The 21,223-nt window shown below is 42.3% G+C and overlaps 1 protein-coding gene across 1 annotated transcript in view; it reads right to left on the bottom strand.

Annotated features, from left to right (window-relative positions):
- Window positions 1–21,223, bottom strand: part of MRE11 (MRE11 double strand break repair nuclease) — a 453,446-nt gene that overhangs the window by 419,298 nt on the left and 12,925 nt on the right. Inside the window, exons 2-3 of the mRNA XM_085621402.1 lie at window positions 13,353–13,467; window positions 1,741–1,873 (exon numbers count right to left, since the gene is read on the bottom strand). Coding sequence (XP_085477528.1) covers window positions 1,741–1,873; window positions 13,353–13,372 — 153 coding nt within the window. The 5' untranslated portion in view covers window positions 13,373–13,467. The remainder of the gene's footprint in view (window positions 1–1,740; window positions 1,874–13,352; window positions 13,468–21,223) is intronic.

Consider the following 21,223-nt stretch of genomic DNA (forward strand, 5'->3'; position numbering starts at 1 on the left):
GATAGCAAAAAATCCAAATTTACTAATGTGTGTGTCTTGGCGAGTGACTTATCCATGAATGGTACGGAAAGGTGAAATGAAATTCTCAGAACCCACTGAAGTAATCAGTGTTGGAAAGAAATTTGTCAAAGTAAAACATGGAACAGTATGGATCAAAGATAGAATTGTGGTGTGTGTGAAAGCAAAAGGTGGAATAAAAGGAAAACAAAAAAAAAAGAAACTCATTGATAATAAAACTGAGATTAACAAAAAATAGAAAAGGACGTTACAATGGTAAGAACTAAATGTGTACCTCTAAAAATTATGTGATGGGGACATGAAGCCACACATTAAATATGGAAACCTTATGTTAATATGTCGTTAAGTACCCTGTTCAAAATTCGCATATAGATGTATGTACTGTATATAGTTGTTGTTTTATGTTTGGTTATGCTGTATTTCCAGGGCAGGAAGATAGGCAACATCCGAGTTTCAGTAAAAAGGTAGAACTACTAATGATGTCAGACATGGTTGGCATCACTGGGGATTTTATGCTGAATTGATCCTACTTTCATCATTTCAAAATCTGGACCTCAGCATTCTAAAGGAAGATTATAGAAATGGCCTGGACATCAACATTCTAAAAGAAGATTATAGCAATGGCCTGGACATCAACATTCTAAAAGAAGATTATAGCAATGGCCTAGACATAGATAAGATAGTCCCAACTGCGTAAGGTGTTCCATTTGGTGTACTTCTTCTCCAATAGAAGTGAGTCCTCTGCTAGAAAGAAACTTGTAAAACAAACCTGAGAGAAACTGGCAGGGGTCGTGCTACAAGAGTCTGCAATGCAGGAAACCAACCTAGATCAGTGAGAAATGTTGAACGGGTGAGAGGGGAACCACATGTCTAATATGCCTCAGGCTTTCAACCCTACTCATACACACAAATTCACATTCCTCACACTAATAAATCTGCTGCAAAGTCTCACCCACACAAATGACATTAATAAAACAATCACTTTCACATGCTCACAAACATCCCTTATAGACATTCAACAACCGCAGGCAGTGTCCTGAGTGAGTTTCCTCTACCAGTGCCCTCCATATTTGTTTGTATCAGCCCGTGAATGATTTTAAAGCACCACAGCAGCCACAATCCAAACCCCTTGGAGCTACAGGGTAATTTCAGCTTTTCCACCCTAAGGACAGAAGAGGAGGAATTCATATGCAATTCTTATATTTCCAAAATGCTGTACAAATATAAATAGGGTGAGGGAGTGTGTTCTATGTATTATACTCAAAGTACACTTTGCATGCATGATTCTATTTTCTGAAAATAAAATTGCTGTGAACAAACACCAGTTTTGTAAAAAGAAATCCCTGTGTGACAAGTCTAAGCAACAGATAAAAGAAAAAAACAAGAGTCGATATGAAATTGTGAAAACTTTAAGAAATAGTTATCCTACCACACAAAGAGTTTTAATATCTCTGTAAAACATTTTAGATATTCTTCAAAAAGACATATTTTTCTGTGTCACACAACTAGAATTAGTAGTATTTGTGTTGGGCGGAGGGTGGGGTTTGTGGCGGGAGTGCGTGCTCACACATACACACAGTTCATGAACACAATTTCTAATATAAATATCAGGTTTATACAACAAAAAATGCAATAGGATTCTCTCTCATAAGGCCTCATGCTAGCCCTAAGAGTGTTGATTATTTTTCTCTCACATTTACATACAAGACATAATTCACTAACTTCATGTTCTTGGGTGAGTCTGAGAATTTCATCAAAAGTCACAAAGCTGTCATTTCCACGCACAGCATCTTTCTCCATGTACCCAAGATGAATATCAGTAGCAACAAGGATTTTGAATGTGCTGTCATCATCACTGTAACAAAAACAAATTACGCAATGTGAAAAAGTATTTCATCACTTCATTGCAAAAACTGGAATATAGCATTAGAAACTCTGCATATCTATTCCACAAACATTCAGAAATAGATAAATAACAGCCACAGTCAGCAGTCAACATTCACCTTTGCAAGTGTAATTCTGAAAAAGAAAATTCTATTGTAAAATAACGGTATACTTTCCGTACAAGGTTTCTACAAACCAGACAAGCAAAATTATTGTAAAGGCAATTTTAGAGACCTAGAAAAAGCAATTCATGTGACAATACCTACTCATCCATTCTTCGCTGGTAAGTGCAGATAGACATTTATCGACTTTAATAGAGATAGTGTTAGAAATGACAGAACCAAGGCACATGATTATTGACTCACAGGAAGTCACTGACACCTAAATTACACTTTTTAGCCTCAATCTCTTCTTCTGGGAACATATCCTCAGCAAGTCGAAGCACCTTTGAAACATTTTTGAGCCTTTTAGTATGGGTTTGATAGACCTCTTTCATCAACACCTGGAAAGGAGAAACAGCCATCTGATCACGGTAATCATGAACCCAACCTCTAAAGTCGTCTACTTTCCACTAACACTGGTGCCCGTCAAATATTTTGAACCTAACCCTAGATGGAGTGAGGCCACCTGAAACATTCAGGTGTGGAACCACTGAACAAGTGATTAGAAGATGTGACTCAGCTCCAATCGAGCCACAGGACCTTCCCTGCTCATTTCCGGATTGATCCAGTATGGATCCCTCGTCGAATATGGATTCTGCGAGCACTGTATAGTAAAATTAAAAATGTCCATTTCTAGCATGTATGTACATTCCTCACTCTTCCTCTGTCCCTTTTTCTCTTACCATTCATGTAAATCGTGCCATGGCCTACTCGCAGAAATCCTTTCTTAATATATGTGATATGTTGGTTTATTGCTTACTTCCATCTTTACTTCAACCTAAGTGCTGCTGTAGAATTATTCATTTAACTCCTCATTTCTGTTCTAGACAATGGCTCCTCAAGAAACATACAACCTTGAGTATTCCTGGAAGCCCACTGGCACCCAAAATGGATAAGAGCTGTGCTATATAAAAAAAGTAAATACAAAATAAATACATAAGGATATGTATGAGAATGTGCCCTCCCAACATAGTGTAGCTGAATGAAGAGGAAGAGAGGGAAAGGATTCATAGCAGCTTACAACTGGAAATGTTTTTGAAAATCTATGAATTCTCATCCACTGTAACATTAGTATTAAGTTAGAAAGCCTCTCAGTGACACAACTAACTCCCACTAGCATCTATGAAAACAGAGGTAGGTTTCACTGGATGAACACTCTGAGCAAGAATGCAAGGGCTTGGTGCAGTCCAGTGAAATTGACAGCTGCAGCTGGCTTATGGAACCAGCAAGGACCTGAAATGTAAGTGTGGAGTGCTGGCTGCCTTCAAGGAGACAGTAACCTATCCACTCCTGGAGCAGATATAAAACTCAACAGCCAGAGAGAAAGTCATGTCAAATGTAAGATGGGCATCAGTAACACTGTGAATCAGTAACACTGTGGAAGAACGTCTTATGGTGTAGCCCTTCCTAGCAAGAGACGCTTGGCAAAATGAAGACCGTACACAATCATTCAAGGCTGCCGTAAGGGAAGACTTAAATGTTTAGAAATAATATGATAGAGTGGCATGATAAAAATGTGCGTGGAGTCCACCTAAAGACACAGAATGGCTTTGATGCCGTAAATGAACATACATGGGTTAAAGTATCACCTGCCATAAATTATGAGGATATTGCAAGTCACTGAGGAGTTGCATGACCATGTAGAGGAACAAGGCCGAAGACCAAGTTTCTTTAAAAGGTTACGGAACTCCAAGGTGACTTACAGTTCCCCTTTTCATGTACAGCGGGGTAATTTATCCCTTATAATACATGATCACACTATAAACTTTCTCAAAAACCACTTAAATCCTTGGTGCGTGTTCTTTCATAGGAATGGGCATCAGACTACAGTTATAACAAAACACATATTTTTGGTAAACTATGTTTCAGAAAACAGGCTTAATTCTATTTCAAAGAGAATGCGGTTAGTCTTTGTTTCATTTGCAAAGAGTGCTGATTAAGTGTGAGCATCCTGTGTGTGGCTAAATCAATGCAATTCAGACTGTTGCTGCAAAGCTTTTGTACTGGACTGAAAAATGGGCTAACAGCTGGACTTTTCCAAAAGCATCTCAACAAGCAGTCGCCAAACAGATCATGAACTACTGTGCACACAAAAACTATGTTATTTTATGTTATGTTATTTTAATTTATTACGCGCACAAATCACCCTGGAGAGGTATCTTGGCACGGGGCCAGGACGCCGAACAGCGGGCAAAGGAGTCAATAATTAAAATAGGTGGATTTTTAACGCTTTCCTGAAATGGGCGTGGTTTTCACAGGTGCGTAATTGCAATGGCAATTTGTTCCTGAGGTGAGGGCCAAGTAAGGAGAATGACCTGAAGTCTGATATGGCCTTTCTAAACCTAGTGACCTTGAGCAAGTCCTTGTCACAAGATCTTAGGGGTCTGGGGGGGAGTAAGGCACAAGCTTGGAGGCTAGAAATGTGGTCCCTTGTCCCAGGAGGGCGTTATGGGGTAAGTAGAAAATCTTAAAAATAATTCTCTTTCTCACCGGAAACCGGTGAAGAGGGGCTGTTGACGAACCCGGCGGGAGGTTACAGAACGGACGAGCGTCGATGTTCTGGGCTACAAAAACGGACTCCAAGGTTTTTTACCACTGGTTTAGGAACCAGGGCTAGACTCAGGTTTGAAGGTCACCAGTCCAGAGACCAGAGAAGTTAAACCTGGCCAAACAACATGACAAACTTTAGCGGGATTGAGTTGGGGTCTGCTGTCCGACATCCAAGTTGCAATAGCCTTCATCTCAGCAGAAAACAATGCCTTTGAATTATACAGATTGTTTATGAGGGAGAAAAGCAACTGCGTTTCGTCAGCGTATGAGATAATCTCAAAGCCAAAATCTTTGACAATCTTGGCAAGGGGGGCTATATAAATGTTAAAAAGCGCAGGGCTAAAACAAGAGCCCTGAGGGACACCACAGTCCAGCGGTCGAGTTCTATACGTATATGGCCCCAAGATGACTGTTTGGGTTCTGATGGCTAGGAAGTTAGCTAACCAGTCCAGAGCCGTACCATGGATCCAGATCTCCTGTAGACAGTCAAGAAGTCTCTGATGAGACACTGTATCAAATGCTGCTGACAGGTCCAGCAGAACCAACATGGTAGGGATATTTGAGTCAAAGGAGTATTTGATATTGTCAGTGACCGCTAGCAAGGCTGTCTCAGTGCTATGACGCGGACTGAAACCTGACGGGAAAGGGTCTATTAAGTTGCTTGATTCGAGATAAGTGATCAGTTGTTTATTAATGTGTTTTTCCAGTAGCTTAGCCGACAAAGGTAGGAACGAGATTGGCAGGTAATTGGTAAGCTCAGTTAAGGCTAGATTGGTCTTTTTCTGAATAGGCCTAATGAGTGCTGACTTCCAATCTAAGGGAACTTTTGCCGTTGTTATAGATACATTAAGTAAGGAACAAATTTGGGGAGTCAAATAGTTAGTGAGGTAGGCCAGTACTCTGGGTGGGCAGACATCAATTGGAGAGCCCTATTTTATAGAGATCAGAAGATTGCAAGTGATTTCCAGAGAGATTGCTTTAAATTTGCATAGATTAACGGGCATTGGGGAAAGGAGCAAGAGCTTTCAAGCTCTCATGGGACTGGACAGTGACGGTGGCGAAACTTTGGTAAATCGTTTTGATTTTACCTTCGAAGTGGTCGAACAAAGTCTTGAACAGTGATTGTGACAGGTTTGGTACCGGGGAGCAAGCCACTGGATTTGAGAAGGATTTGAGTATTTTAAAAAGAGTTTTAGAGGAGTTACCGGCCTCATCTATTGGCTTCCTCAGGTGAGCTTTTTGAGCATTCTTGACGTTCCGATGGTACGTTGTTAGAGCCTCTTTGTAGGTATTTTTGTCCGCGGGAAGATTAGTGAGATGCCATCTTCTTTCAAGTCTTTTGCAGGAAGCCTTCTCTGACTTTAAATCTAATGATTACCAGGGTGCGTGAGGTCTGTGTGAGCTCTTTTTGAAGTGTCTAAGAGGTTCTATTTTATCAAATCTAGAGTTCAGAGCCCTATTAAAATTACAAACCGCTAGCTCTACATCTGCATGGTCAGAGTGACAAGGAGGCCGTTTTTCTTTGGAGCAGGTGAGTCTGTAATTTTCGGCCATTGTCTGCAGGGATTATTTTAGTAGGTCGGTGCTAGGCATTTCGACTTGTAGGAGGGGATACAAAAACAAATAAGTGAATGATCGGTGCAGAGTACGGTTTAGGTGGGTCACAACTGAGTTGTGAAGTGTTTGTAAAAATCAAGTCCAGGGAGTGGCCTGCAATATGTGTTCGTCCTCTAACTAGTAGGCGTAAACTCAATGTTTCTAAATCGGATAGAAGGTGGTAAGTTTTTATGTTCAGGTGGGCTTCCCCGTGGTAGTTGAAATCACCCAAAGAGAAAGATATTAGAGTTGAAAGTACATGGGGGCTATAAACTCCATTAAGCGTTGGCTGAAATCCCTTATGGGGCGGGCGGGCGGTAGACTAGATCGCCTTTCCAGCAGAGGTTAGGGGAAAAGTCAAGTTTAAAAATACATGTTTCTACCCAGTTTTCAGAAATCGTGACTTCTATTGAGACTTTAATATTCTCTTTATAAACAATGGGGATACCTCCCCCAGCCTTAGAGCCCCAATCTAGGCCCATCAAGATTGATTATTGTACAGACATGCATAGGAGAAGCCCAAGTCAAATAACTTTCTTAATTAGACACTCAAGCAAAAGAACTAAAAGCCTAAAGATTCAATTAACCTGCTCATCGGCGGCCAAAGGGAGGAACAGTGGCGTAGCAAGGTCAGGTGGTACCCGGTGCGGAAAAGTTCTTGTCACCCCTGGCTTGACAAAATGGCAAAAATATGTGCTTAACACACAGATTTTTGCCATTTTGTCACCCCCCTCAGTGATGACACCCAGGGGGGGGGAAGGGAGGGGGAGGGGGGACCCGCACACAACGTCCTACGCCACTGGGGAGGAAGCCCAAACAGCATTTCCAAGAGGGCGGAAGATAGCATATTTTGAGCAAACAATTTCTGATCTAGCCAGCATTTCTTTCCAGAAGCAATTCTTATAAGTCTCTTATTGAACCTGAAAAGTTCACAAAATCTTGCGGTCGCACTGTCTCTCAAAGAAGTCAGGCTGTGTAACTATAAACCAGATCTTGACAGCCTTCCATACACTATAACCATTGCTTTCTGAATTGTACTGATATGAGTCTCAAACTCCCAATATCTACTGTAAGGCTCTGAATTTCGCCAAACTACCTACTGGCAAGCCTAATTGAAATTTGGTTCAACTCAGTCTTCTCTAATTAATCAGCTCCTCTCATGTATAAAACCTAAGCTCCCTGGGTCCCCAGGGAGCTTAGGTTTTGAATGTGTAAATGGTCTCACCAAAACCTACATTGCCAATGAAGTGATTAAAGGTTGTTGGAAGACTGAATGAAATGAAAACACGTAACAAGGAAAGAAAAGACACAACAACTAATATTGGTCTAGCAGAGACTTGATAAGATATTACCACTCTCCTAGTTGAAAAACGTAATTAAGAAATATAAACTGAGTATCAATATCACAACACAACACAAATTCTTTTTGATACACGCACGTCTACCAAAATCTCAAAAATGGTGCACGGCACACATCGTAAACCTTACCAGTTCACAAATAATATATTACCTATGGGAATTTTAACAGTGGTGATTTCATATATATACAATAAGTTTACTATTTTGAAGTGACTTTCACACAAGGTTAAAGTAAATGGCAAAATCCAGGCAGGGGCTGCCATGTTTTAATATTTGGCAGAGACCTCAACTAGTTATCTAGTTTCACTGGTGTCACATGTAATTAAAATATGGGCCACTAAATTAAAGGAGATTACAAGATTTAAATATCCAATCCTAATGTGACAAAGTAGCCAAAAATATTAAGAGGCGTTACAGACTTGCTATAGGTTATTTACTGCCATGGGGACACGCACAGTGGGGTAGCCTCATTGACAAACAACATGACATATACAACAAGCATTTGCAATGCAATAGGTCTCACATTAGGAAAGTTTGAGCTTTTTGTATTGTAAATTGATTAATTTTTTATTTATGTTTTGGTATTGAAAATATTGGAATTACTAGCTTTCTCATGTACAATGTCAATAGTTTTAACTGTTGCAAATGTGACACCAATAGCATTTGTAATGCAAAATGTGTTGTATTTACGTGACTTAGATGTTTTGATATTACAAATAACAATGGCTTTTAATTTTTGCAAATAATTAATACTTAAAGATTATGTTTAGGGTATTTAATTGCGCCTAAAATCCAAGAACAGAAGTTAAATATTATAATTTTTTTGTGCCATTTGTAATAAAGCCTAAATATTGAGAGAACATATTAGAGCCAGTTGTTGTTGAATGGTTGTACAGATTGATACTGTGGTGGCGGTGAGTGATGTTGTGGTAGTGTCGAGTGATGCTGTGGCGTTAATTGATGCTGTGGTAGCGCATAGTGATGTAGTGGTGCCCTTGAGTGATGCTGTGGTTGTGCTAAGTGATGCTGTGGTGATGCGATAGATAGATAGATAGAGTGCAAAAGATAGATAGATAGATAGATAGATAGATAGATAGATAGATAGATAGATAGATAGATAGATAGATAGATAGAGTGTAATTATGTAGAATATAATTATGTGGCACTGAGTGGCTTTGTGTGGAGTGTATGTTGATTTTAGTGGCGTGTAATTATGTGGCATTGAGTGTTATTTTGAGTGTATATTGCATTGTTTGCATTGTAATTAATTGGCACTGAGTGTTATTTGGAGTGCATGTGGCATTGAGTGTAGTGTAATTATGTGGTGTGTAATTATGTGGCGCTGAGTGGTATTTGAAGTGTATGTGGCATTGAGCGCTGTGTAATTATGTGGTGTGTAACTATGTGGCACTGATTGGTTTTTGGCGTGTCTGTTGTATTGAGTGCATTGTAGTTATGTGGCATGTAATTATGTGGCTCTGAGTGGAATTCGGAGTGTATGTTGCCTTGCCTTGTATTTCTATGGTTCCTTAAACCCTTAGAGGCAATTGTTTTATTTTAACTAAAAGGATGGTAGTTAAATGGTGTTTACGGCAGGATGGTCATTAAATGGTGGCTACGGAGAAGCTGTGTGCTGAAAGGCAAAGAGAACACGGGCATGAAAGTGAAAGCGAGGATGAAAATGGAATGAGTGTGGCAGGATGGTCGTTAAATGGTGGCTACGGAGAAGCTGTGTACTGAAAGGCAAAGAGAACACGGGCATGAAAGTGAAAGCGAGGATGAAAATGGAATGAGTGTGGCAGGATGTTAGTTAAATGGTGGTTACGGGGAAGCTGAGTGCAGAAAGACAAAGAGAACACGGGCCAAAGCTGGAAGAAAGCACGAGATGCGAGAGGCATGTGTGTGTGGCAAACACTGGTGGGGCTCAGAGCATTCTGTTGCTGCCTTGATACCTGTGTGTGTGAGCAGTGGAGCTGGGTGTGTGAAGTGCCTAAAGTTGCAAGAAAACATATGGTTATTTAAATCCTTAGACGCAGAATTAATGGAGCTAATGTTATCGACCTTTATGGAGCTAATGTTATCGACCTTAGAAGGATGAAAAGGGAATGAGCGCGGCATATGTTAACTTTGTAAGCGCAGAAAGCGTGCAGGGCAAACTTATTATTTTGGTTGTTTGAGACTCAGATCTGGGCAAAGCTGCAAGAAAACACGGAGGGGGGAGGGCGGGCTGTGTGCTGAAAGGCAAAGAGAACACAGGCATGAAAGTGAAATCGATGGATGGCAATGCGTCCGTGAGACTAGCCCTGTGGTGGCAGAGGGACAGTTGTGAGAGGCGCCATGAGGAAACAATCTCTCTGCATGCTGTGGTGGGAGAGCGGACCCTTTGAAGTATGATGCCGATGCTGTGGCTACACGTGCACGCGCCAGTGCCCGTACGGTTTAATGAATTAAATCGCTTACCACATTTCATCCATCGCAGGATCAGGAAATAATAAACCCTAAGGATAAAAGTTCCTGTACGTACACAGAGTGACAAAGTTTCACTCAGACACTGCTAATCCAAGACGTAATCAAAAGAAAAGGCAACAAATGCCGAAATATTGATGACTCAAAGTCCCTTCACTGATGGGATCTTGGTGCCACAGGCTCCCGTGCGGAGACTGGGAGTCTTTTTTTTTGTCCATCCCCTACCGGTGTCCTGGTAAGACTGCACTACTGAGAAACACACTTCATTAAAATCATTCACAATAAGAAAACATTGAATTTGAGAGGCTTCTCCCTTCTAAATGCAGGGATATGCTAGATACTAAAATGGATACATTAATTTGATTCATCCAAACCAAAGATAAAAATAACAACTGTACACTTCATTTGTATTTTTGGCACATATGGCTAGCAATTCCCAGTTCATGTACTTTGCTGACTAGTCCATGCATGCCTCTGACGCCACAGTATCCTGAATCTGTATGACTTGACTTCCTTTTGAGGTGTAAAATTAACTTGTAGTGTGCATAATGTTTCGTGTATCCCCCAGCAAAATGTTTCACTTCACTTAAAAGTTGTGTTAGTCGAGAATAGTACCCTTTATATTACTTCAAATTGCTTTTAACTGTCTTATGGATTTCTTTGCATCATTGTTTTGTCCATCTAGTAAATAAACATGTATCTTGCACTGTATACACTCCTTCAGAAGAGAGGTTAGAAAGAGGAATTGGATTTCTGCTGGGCAGTCAAACAATGTTTAGCATCGCTGTATCTTAGGTTAGAATTATTATTCACCATAAAAGTTAACACTGTGACTGAAAACACGTTCCCACCTGCGCCCCCCTGGACGTGGGGTAACACTTTCCCTATTGCAGACTTACAACAGAATAACCCTTGTCTTTGTTGTGACCCTTTCAATCGGTTACTGCTGTAAAGAGGTGCACACTGTCTCATGACCTAACTAGGAATCAATGAAAAAGAGTGTTATATTTTTTTCACAACTGTACAACTTGGAAAGATATGATAACATTACTCCAGCAAGCACTAAAGTCACTGAAGTCAATTTAACATAGCGATGAATTTAAAAAAAGCTCAGCCTAGTCCAAGCTGCCTTACACGGTACAGCCCCCCAAAATGCATTTACCAGTTATTTACAACATGCCGCCCAGTCAGATGTCTAAGGTTGTCTGCCCAATCCAGTATGTACAAGGTTCCCACCACCGTACAAACAGTATTATATTTGAGCTCTGCACAATCAAAGCCTCTCCCTCTGAAATTATTTTCCTTTGTTTAACCTGGAGACAAACATACAGATGATTTTGAAAACATCCAAAGACTTAGATCTTCTACCATGCTTTTAGTCTTGAATTATATTCTGACTATTGCATTTCACTCTGCCCCTTCCTTTTGTCAATCAATGCTCTGACCTATCCACTGGCCGAACTTGAACTTTATCAAGAAAAATCCTTACAATAATATACATCTTATTATCGTAGCACAATTTAGTGATGTAACACATCATTTGAATTTAGAGGCTCATTAGGATGGCGGACGGACTCAAGGCCGTCCGCCATCCTGTTGTAAACCGGGACCGTCCGCCATACATGCGGCGGTCCCGCACACCTGATCACGATGCAACCGCTACCATGGTGGTCGGATCGTGATCATTAACATTGCGGCTGGTGCTGCTGAGAGCAGCACCCACTGCGATGTCAATATGCCATGTTGCGCATTTCACAGCACTATGTGGCAGGCACCACACCGTGCCTGCCACGTTGTGCTGTGAAATGTAGAGGGGTACGATGGGTACCCCCCAGGTGCAACCTCACCTACCCCAACACAAGGGGGGCACGCAACGGGCCCCCAAACGCAATCCCCCCAGCCTTTTCATGGCGGTTCCACCGCCATGGAAAAGCTGGCTACAGCCGACATTGTAATTTGGCAGACGGTGCCTGCTATGAACCGCCGCCATTTTACTGATGAAGACCGCTCCGCCAGGCAATCGTAACGATTGCCTGTGGCGGTTCTGTGGCAGATGGTCTTTGCGAACTCCACGGTCACAGATGGATTCCCCCCGCCATCCTAATTTGCAGGAGGTAAATCGCGGTTGGCAGACGGAGGCCTGCCACCGCATGGCTGACGGTGGCGGTACTTCCGCCATCCTAATGAGCCCCTGCGTTCAGGCATTCCACAGTTGTAGGTTGTGTAGCTTCATGGGAGATAAACAAATGGCACAATTGCGGTTTATTTCTAGTCGCTATTTAAGATTTGTAGAGCTTCATGGTGCAATTGTTACACTCAAGTATCAAGTGCAGTTAGCTGTGTAGTTAAGTATGTTTGTTGACTGTGTGGTTGATTTATTATAAATGTAATTTCTGAAAGAGCTGTGGATCTCTGTTCTTAGGCAAAGATATAATGCCAGCTTTGCTATCTCTTAGTGGAGGCGGAAATAAGTAAATGTGGTGTGCAATTGGTAGCATGGTATACAGATATTGTGTGTCCATTCTCATAAGTCCAAGGAACCTTTAACAACTGCAAAAACAGTGATATCGAAGTAGGGGTTCTAACTATATACCGTATATAACCAGAGCAGCTTAGTGCAAAGATTTCCTTATCTACAATACGGTGATGATTTTGAATGACTCCAAAGGGATAAGTGCATGAAAATGGATAGGCTCAGAAAGGTGCTTGATCTCCTGTTCTCTTGTGCACTGTGGAAAACCTTGAGTAGAGGCAATAGCAGATCCCGTAGATTGAAATCAGCTCTATTGCCCTCACAAGTAAGAGTTATGTTATTGGTCTTATTACAGCTGTAGAGTTAGCACAGAGGAAACCACAGGTAGAGTGAACTAGCCAGCACAAGCAGTGGTCCACCATTTTGAAAATCAAAGTGTCTTACATCACCCACCTCCATTGGGGCAAAATAAAACACCTCAGACCCCAGACAGTATTTAACGTCAACAAGTCTGGTAAAGTGAAGACAATCGTACGACGGGTCACAATTTTTTCATGGGAAATCCAGATGATGCACCCTTTCCATTTGTTATATATAGAACAATCCACCTGCATCATCTGAATATGAAAGATTAATTAAACCTTTTTGATCACCAGGCTTTTGGGTGCACAGTGTTACTCCTCCCACCACCAAAGAGCGTGCAGGTCCCTGGATGCATGCAGGTAACACATCTAGTCAAAAAACATTTGCCCACAGTTCTGAAAAGTGAAATTTCGCATAAGACAAAGTATACCAAGTAGTAATCAATAGAAGTTTTTTTTTTCAACTTTTGTACAGTGACTTACAGTGTATTAGCTGAACTCATATTTGCAGAGCGTTGAGATGGCGTCCAGTCTTAAAATGCAGCAGACCACACAAGCAGCATCAGGCTGATGATACTTGAAATACTAAAATTTTAATCTGGAGAAATCATAAAACAGGTGAACAAACATATTTTTTTCTACTAGACAACAGCACAATTTAAAAAGTAAAGGGTAAAACATTTTTATTTGTATGAAGAATAACAACCAAAAAGCAAAATTTAAAGCAGGATACTAAATAAACAGCAAGAAAACATATTTAACAATAGAAATAACAGTAAGATTAATTGAAAAGTTACCTACAACACGAGGAATTAAAACCGAGTGCACAAAACAAACAAAAAAGAAATGGATTAGTACTTGTCTGCTGAGAAAAAACTCATTTTTGTACAGCTTACAACACCTATCTAGCACACTTCTACTCACATTCATTTTTAGGTCTCGCCTGACTCAGCGGTTGCGCTGGCCTGGCGAGACTTAAAGTAAGGGCTTCAAAAAATTCTACCGCCGGCCACAGCTTGCAGTGCATGTGCGTGGACGCGCGCTTGATCAGAAGCGCCATATGGCGTGATTACTGCTCCGCGCGCACCACTCGCGCACATGCACTGCAAGCTGTGGCCGGCGGTAGCATATGCGGGCGCTTGCGGCACTTGCTTTTGGGGAGACACGTTGGATTACTGGCACTGCCCGCATCCACGATCCGTTGGCTCGCTCATGTGGTCGGGCTCCTCCCCTTCATCTATGAAGTAAGACTACCCACCGAGTGAGGTGGAGAGAGACTGCGGGTTCCATCTACTGGAACCACACCATTACATACTGCACTCCCCAAACTATATAGGGGTGCACCTCTAGGACCACATTGTGGGATTACCCCTAGAGATCTTTTGGTCCTGAAGAAGTTCCACTCGACTTAGGAGCCCCTATGGCACGAAACATGTCGACCACACAAAAGCTACCCAGGTACCTTATGACCTACTGGTAGCCACACTGTTTTTACTTAGTCCCGGTCCTACTTCTGGAATAAAAAAAAAAGGTCCTTAGGACCGGTACCTATTTTAAATCACTGTATCACCCTATACACACCATCACTCAATTCTTTTTTGAGCCCACATACACACCATTCACATACGGCGTTCTCAGATCAAAAGAACTCCACTAAAGATGCCACCAGGCCCATCAGACAGTGCAGCGCCGGTCCGACGAGGAGCGCCCTATGATGAAGCATGACACCCTAACAGGTGTGTGAGGGCATTACGATCTGAAATAGAGATTTCCCAGTGACTCAAATAATAGGCAGTTAGTGTCATACTTGACATCTGCCTTATAGAGGAACTATCTCCTTCTTTTTGATTTAAATCTAAGAGCAAAATGTAAGGTAGTGGACCCAATTAAATTTGTATAAATTCCCGATCTGTACACAAGAAGTACCAAAAGAGATGTTGAAGGGAAAACTTCTGCCACCTTAAGACTATTTCCCAGGATCCAAATCTGGATGTCATAATTTCAGCACTATGAAACCTCTGGCAGTTTTTGATTTGCTAGCTTACAAGTATATAGGTTTTGTGCCTTTTTCTGGCTTAATAACATTGGCAAGGCTTACGTGAAGCATCGTACACTCCCAAATAAAGACAGCACAATCCAAATAACTATGAATTGCACTGTTTATATTTCCTTTAAAGTTCAAACGGTACATAATTTTCAGCGTTGAGTTTGTTCATTGATCTCAGAGGAGACTCCAGGAATAGAACATTTTAGATACATGTATGTTTAAATAACTTGGGAATGAGAAACCCGCAACAAAGCGATTTTGCATGCAGAAGATCAGGCACCACCAGCGGACGGACATGTATCTAATCACTGTGGCCATGGGTTACTTCTAGCCAGTAATCTAGAGGTGAGAGGCTTTTTTAACTGGCACCAAACATATGTAGACACAAGCACCCCACTCCTACAAAAAAAAACCTCTAATCGTCTTGCCTCCACATATCAAATAAATCAACAAACAAAATAACACCCACAGAAAAAAAACTAACAAACTACACCACATTTAATTATCTCAAAGGCGTACCGCTCTCAGCTCATTCATCACAACCAAGTACAAATGTAATTGCGACATGCAAATGAACAAGAACCAATCCCTGCCAACAGGAAATCCAGGCACGGAGTTTAAGGGGGCCATCCTGTGGCATCTTCCCTATTGGTCCTATTAGGATCTTAAGAGCCTAAGGGAAGAACCCCTGTCTTTCTACTCTCCCCTTTTCCTTCCCTGAATGTCTCCCCACGTGTTCTCTTCTTCAAAAACATCTAATAAACATTCTACCCAAGAAGTAACAGATTGACGCCAACTACTTTCAGCTGACCGAAAACAGGTTCAAAGGTAAATGAAGTAACGGATGAGTTATGAGAGGAGATGGCTACTGCAAAGATTTGCACTAGTTATAAAATTAAATAAAAAATAAAAAAATACTTGCAATTTTCACTCCCAGGGGATGCACAACCTCCACTAATCCTCTTAACCCCTTCGATGCTGCTCATATTCCGCCGCTGTGCTGGCGGAATCTTGCGCGGGCGTGGTCATGACGGAATGGTTCCGTCATGAGCACAGCTCAACCGTGGGTCATGACGGAACCATTCCGTCATGAGCACCGAAGGGGTTAAAGATCCCATAAACTGTGGTTTCTGTTGATACCCTGAGTAGCACCTTTAATGCACTGGTGTCAAGTCTAGATTTGTGTACTGTAATCTTGTAATCTGCACATTCAGGCCCTCCCTTACTCTTCGGTGGAGTCTAAAGACGACTTGGCTGTGTAAACATTACTCAATCAGGTTGGGAGCTGCTACTCCAACATAGACTCAAAACAGTACTCTCTTGAAAGCTTAACAGTGCCTCCAAAGGGTTGGATGGCTACCAATTTTGAATAGGCTACCATTTAGATTCAAGCAATTTTATTCTGTAAATTTGCTATGAAAGTTCATAAAGGTACACAATACAATTGATTAAAATCAAATATATAAATACCAATAGTTAAAATGTACATAAGAGCATATTAAAACCATCACAGTGCAAACAACTAAACAAAACTTTGAATATAAAAACGCTTAGAAAACATCAAAGCCACAGAACCTTCAAAAAACTGCTGGATGGTTTTCTATTAGTACTTTAAAGTCCATTTTGCTTGATCCTCCGCGTAGCCAGCAGAAACCGCAAGACCAGAAAGACCACACATTGACTAGTGTCTGTCTTTATGATTCTCAGGGCTTCTCTGAATTCTCTTACCCCTACTCTTACACAGCAGTAGAATTCATTTGCTTCTCAGTTCTGATATGCAGGCAAAAAAGGATAGTACAAGGTCAATTGATTTGTTTTGGTTTATACAAAGCGGGTTTCTTGGCTTTGTTTCTTGCCCCCTACTAGCTGTAAATGAAGAGAGTGGCAGGGTCCCATATCTGAATTGCAGGTGGAACTTCCTGGCAAATGTAGGCTCTATTTCGTCCAGGAACTGCTCTATCTCAAAGCCATCTTTCAACGTAAGAAAGTTCCAAGTCAAAGGACCCATGTTAACTCATATTCTTTATTTGAAAAATAAAGTGTTATAAAAAATAAAAAAAGGACCCATGTTTGACTGACTTTGCAATATGCCCACATTATATTGTCAATACAACCTCTTAATTTGAACTTTAGAGATCACACTGGCCTCCACAGGAATGTCCCACAGTCGCTCAAGCCCAATGTTTATGAGAGTTGTTCTCACATGTCTAAGCCACGGGAGATCACCAGCACCAGGCAAACAAAGAATCTCAGCAAGGACCAGCTAGTAAACACTCAGTTTGGGCATTTTCCAAATCCTCCTCCAAAACAAAACAGGCCTTATGCTGGCTCTGTCAGAATTTTTTTTTAGTCTCAGGTCCAACCTTAGGGGGCGCAGCAGGGTACTAATGGGAAGTCCAATCAGTTACCGTATGAAGTGATTTTCAACTACGGCTAAAGAGGAGCCGTTCCTATATCCCCAAAGCTCAACACCATACAGAGGTGATCCTAACACCTGGTAATTGTAAACTTGAGGTGCCGTAGGGCGGAATAGGAAGGCCTTATGCACCTTCAATATTCCCACTGAGGTTTGCTCTAATTTGAGTCTACACTTTGCAACGTGAGTTTGCCAGTTAAAGTTTTCAGTTAAGGTAACACCCAAATATTCGAAAGTGAGAGGGTCTCTCCAACGGGACCCTCTCAGCATGGGGTTTGATCGAGTGGAAAGGCAAGAATACAAAACCATGTATTTTGTTTTGGAGATATTAATATCTAGACCCCTTAGTTTGCAGAAACTGTCAAAACTATCAAGGATTCTTTCCAAACCCATGGGGGTGGGGGGGTTTGAGCCGAACTGCGTATCATCGGCAAACATCAGGGCCGGAACCATGACATTTGTCAGTTGAGTCGCTTCAGACTCGCAGTGATCAACATACGCTACCAGGTCAATAATGAATAGCTAGAATAGAGTGGGTTCAAAGACGCACCCCTGCCTGACCCTTATGTTTCCTCAGAATTGATTTCTCATTTGCCTCATTTGTCCACATCTGACTCGTGTAAAGTTGTTGTCACGGCATCTTATGATCATATTCAATAGATAATTCTGAACCCCTACATCAGCCACAACTTGCCATAACTTGGGACGAGGAATAAGATCAAATGCTGACCAAAGATCAACAAACACCAAATAAAGGCGGCTGTGCCCTAGGTGGACAAACATCCAGTATAACAGCAAGAGGTGAAGCACCTGAACTATTGTACTGATGTGTTCTCTAAAGCCAGCTTGTAATGGGGTCAATATGTCTGAGGCAAACATCCAGTCTTGCAGTCTCCTCAAAATGACCCTTGCAAAGAGCTTTTGGGTACCATCAATTAAACGTATAGGCCTATAATTGGAGGGATGATCGTGGGATCCGTTCTGAAAGATAGGGATGATATCAGCACCTGCCAAAGGGGGGAGGTATGGGTCCCCTTTTAATATAGCATTAAAGATCAAAACAAAGTAGGGGTTCCATACATCCATATCGTCCCAAATAAAAGTCTCCTGGGACCTTATCTAACGCCGTAGCTTTCTGTGGAACAATTTTCTTGATCACTAGCCTGATTTCCCCAGGGCTAAAGCCTATGTCCACCTGGGGACTGCTTGATGGGCTAGGTAAACCTACAGTGATTTCTTAGCCCAACTAAGCTGTCAGTACGAGCGTCACATGGAGCTTGCTCAGGGCCTTAGCCCTCCTCCAAGAAAGAATGCAGTTTGGGGAAATGGGCAACCCAATCTACCATCATAATGTGATTTTCGAAAAGAATAAACCCTTCAGAAGAGCCAGTGGAGACAATATTCCAAAAGGTGCGAGTCACCTTTTTTTGCCGCTGCTAGCAGGCCCTCCCATTTCTTGAGTTCCCACTCTCTCTTAGCTACCTGTATGGCTTTTTTTGTATGTCCATCTAACTGCTTGGATCAGCGGTCTATCATGTGATTGGATAGTGCCTGTTAGCGCCCGTCCTGCATCATTGCACCGTTTATTATACCAAGTGGGGACTCTGTGTATCCTAATTGAATGACTAGTCTCCACAAAAAAGCGCTGTCTCAATTTTTGGAACATATAGATGTGAATGCTACTGTAGTTAATTAGATCCTCACCCTTCTCTATAGGCAAATTTAGTAGTGGCATAAACTCCCCAAACCCACCAGCAACCACTTCATACACTCCTGCAACTTATTCCCTGGTCTGCATCAGTGTGCTCCATTCAACCCTACGTCTGTTTGTGGACAGGGTTAGTCTTCTGTCAAAGGCTGTAACGCCCTGAACGTCTCAGGATCGTTTAACAGACACGACAATGAGGACGCAACCACTAGTGAAGGGTTAGTTGTTTTAATGAAGGCAAATATAATACAAAGAATAAACAAGTTATAGTCACTGGAATCCTCCAGGCTAAGTACGTTACCAGCCCACAGCACGGATGGTCCTAACCGTCCTCTGCATATACGCCGGTCCCGGCGTATGCCAACAGAGGGCAGAAATGAAATGGCCGACAATGCCAATCGGTAGGCTGTGAGGGGCACGAAGAGTGTTGGGGAGAATCGAGGAGTCAGGGAAACACCCAGCCGGGGTCTCTACCTGAAGGGAGCAGCCGCTCAACCTCTTCCTTAGACTGCACCGGGACGCGGAGTCACCTCCTGGTGATGCGTCACCGATACCCCAATCACAAGCAAGAAGACTGAACCGAGAGCAGCCGCTCGATCGATCCTGTGGACGTCCGAGTCTGTAACGCGGCAAACACCTCCTGGTGTGCGTTACAGCTGGCAGTCCCTGTGTCTCTGGTCGGGCTGGGAGTTACGACTCCAACCAGCAAAAGCACCACTGCGCTTGGACTCAGCCGAGTCAAAAAGCGAAGCTCAATGGTTGACCGGTAGAGCTTCCGGGTCCTTCACAGGTGACGATGGGGCAAGACACGGCCCAGGGAGTAACGACTCGACCTACCTCCGTTCTTGCCTTACTGGAGCACCACTCCGGAACACTGCTCTTCATGAAGCAGGTACGTCGGTGTGAACACAATATCCGACAGCGTTGTACCTCCCGGTTCCTCCCTTTATAGGGCGTGTTTTCCTTGAGTTATGTAACAGCTCTCCTGTTTACATAAGGGCATGTTTCCTTGAGTTATGTAACAGCTCTCCTGTTTACATAAGGGCGTGTTTCCCTTGAGTTATGTAACAGCTCTCCTGTTTACATAAGGGCGTGTTTCCCTTGAGTTATGTAACAGCTCTCCTGTTTACATAAGGGCGTGTTTTCCTTGAGTTATGTAACAGCTCTCCTGTTTACATAAGGGCGTGTTTCCCTTGTATGACAGGAATTCTTGACAAAGGCCTCATCACAATTTAACTGTGCAACAAGGGCTTGGATGCTCAATTCTAGAGCTAGTGCAGTAAGGTTGCTGTCCTGGCGAGACAAAACAACCATATCTATTAGTTTGGGCCATAGCGGAACATCAACAGAAGATAGTCGATAAGACTTGTGCTCTGAGGCCGGTTGAACGTATGACTGCCCTCTTTGTCAGATTTTGACCTGATGCAGGCTCTTAAGCCTGGGTTCAATGTAAAGGTGTTGAGTTGTAAAGCCAGAGGGGAACATTTTTTATGGGAGGAGTTTGTAGCTCAGGTATAGACCATAAGTGGTTTTCCATTAGGTCTCTAAAGTGCATTTTGCTTGATCTCCTCCACGTAGCCAGCAGAAACCGCAAGACCAGAAAGACCACACATTGACTAGTGTCTGTCTTTACAATAGATTGTGACTTGAAATGGGCATCAAGTGGCTCAAACTGGCAGTTGAAATCACCTCCAATCTTAACAGTCTCAGTAGGGAGAGCAGCCAGGTGGGAGGGAGAGAAACTCAATAACTCCTGACTCTGGTTTGTTTCCCGAGGGCCTACAATAAACATTTTAGATATAACAGGTGACAGTGCCCAGAGTGGTTAAACTGATACACATCAATTTGGGGGAGCCTAGCTCCTTGAAGCTGCACATTACAGTGGTTTTAAGCCAGGTCGTGCCACCCCCCGCTGGTCTGCCTCTCTCTGTTGCAATAGCATCCTTGCTATACGTAGTCAACCCTAAGCGATGCAAAGGACTGGGCTACCAGGTTTCTTGGAATTAGCATAGGTCATATGCGTCGATGATGGTACAACAATGTGGGTAAAACAACTTGGGCAAAAGCCCTGCTACATTCCAAGATATCAATGTGTAAATCGTGGCAGTATGGACTTTGTCCAAACACACACTCTCTCTAACAACAATGCACGGTGGGACAGACCCAGCCCCATCCAAACACAC

This window comes from Triturus cristatus, chromosome 8 (genome assembly GCF_964204655.1).
Source record: "Triturus cristatus chromosome 8, aTriCri1.1, whole genome shotgun sequence".
In the NCBI taxonomy this organism is placed as follows: Eukaryota; Metazoa; Chordata; class Amphibia; order Caudata; family Salamandridae; genus Triturus; species Triturus cristatus.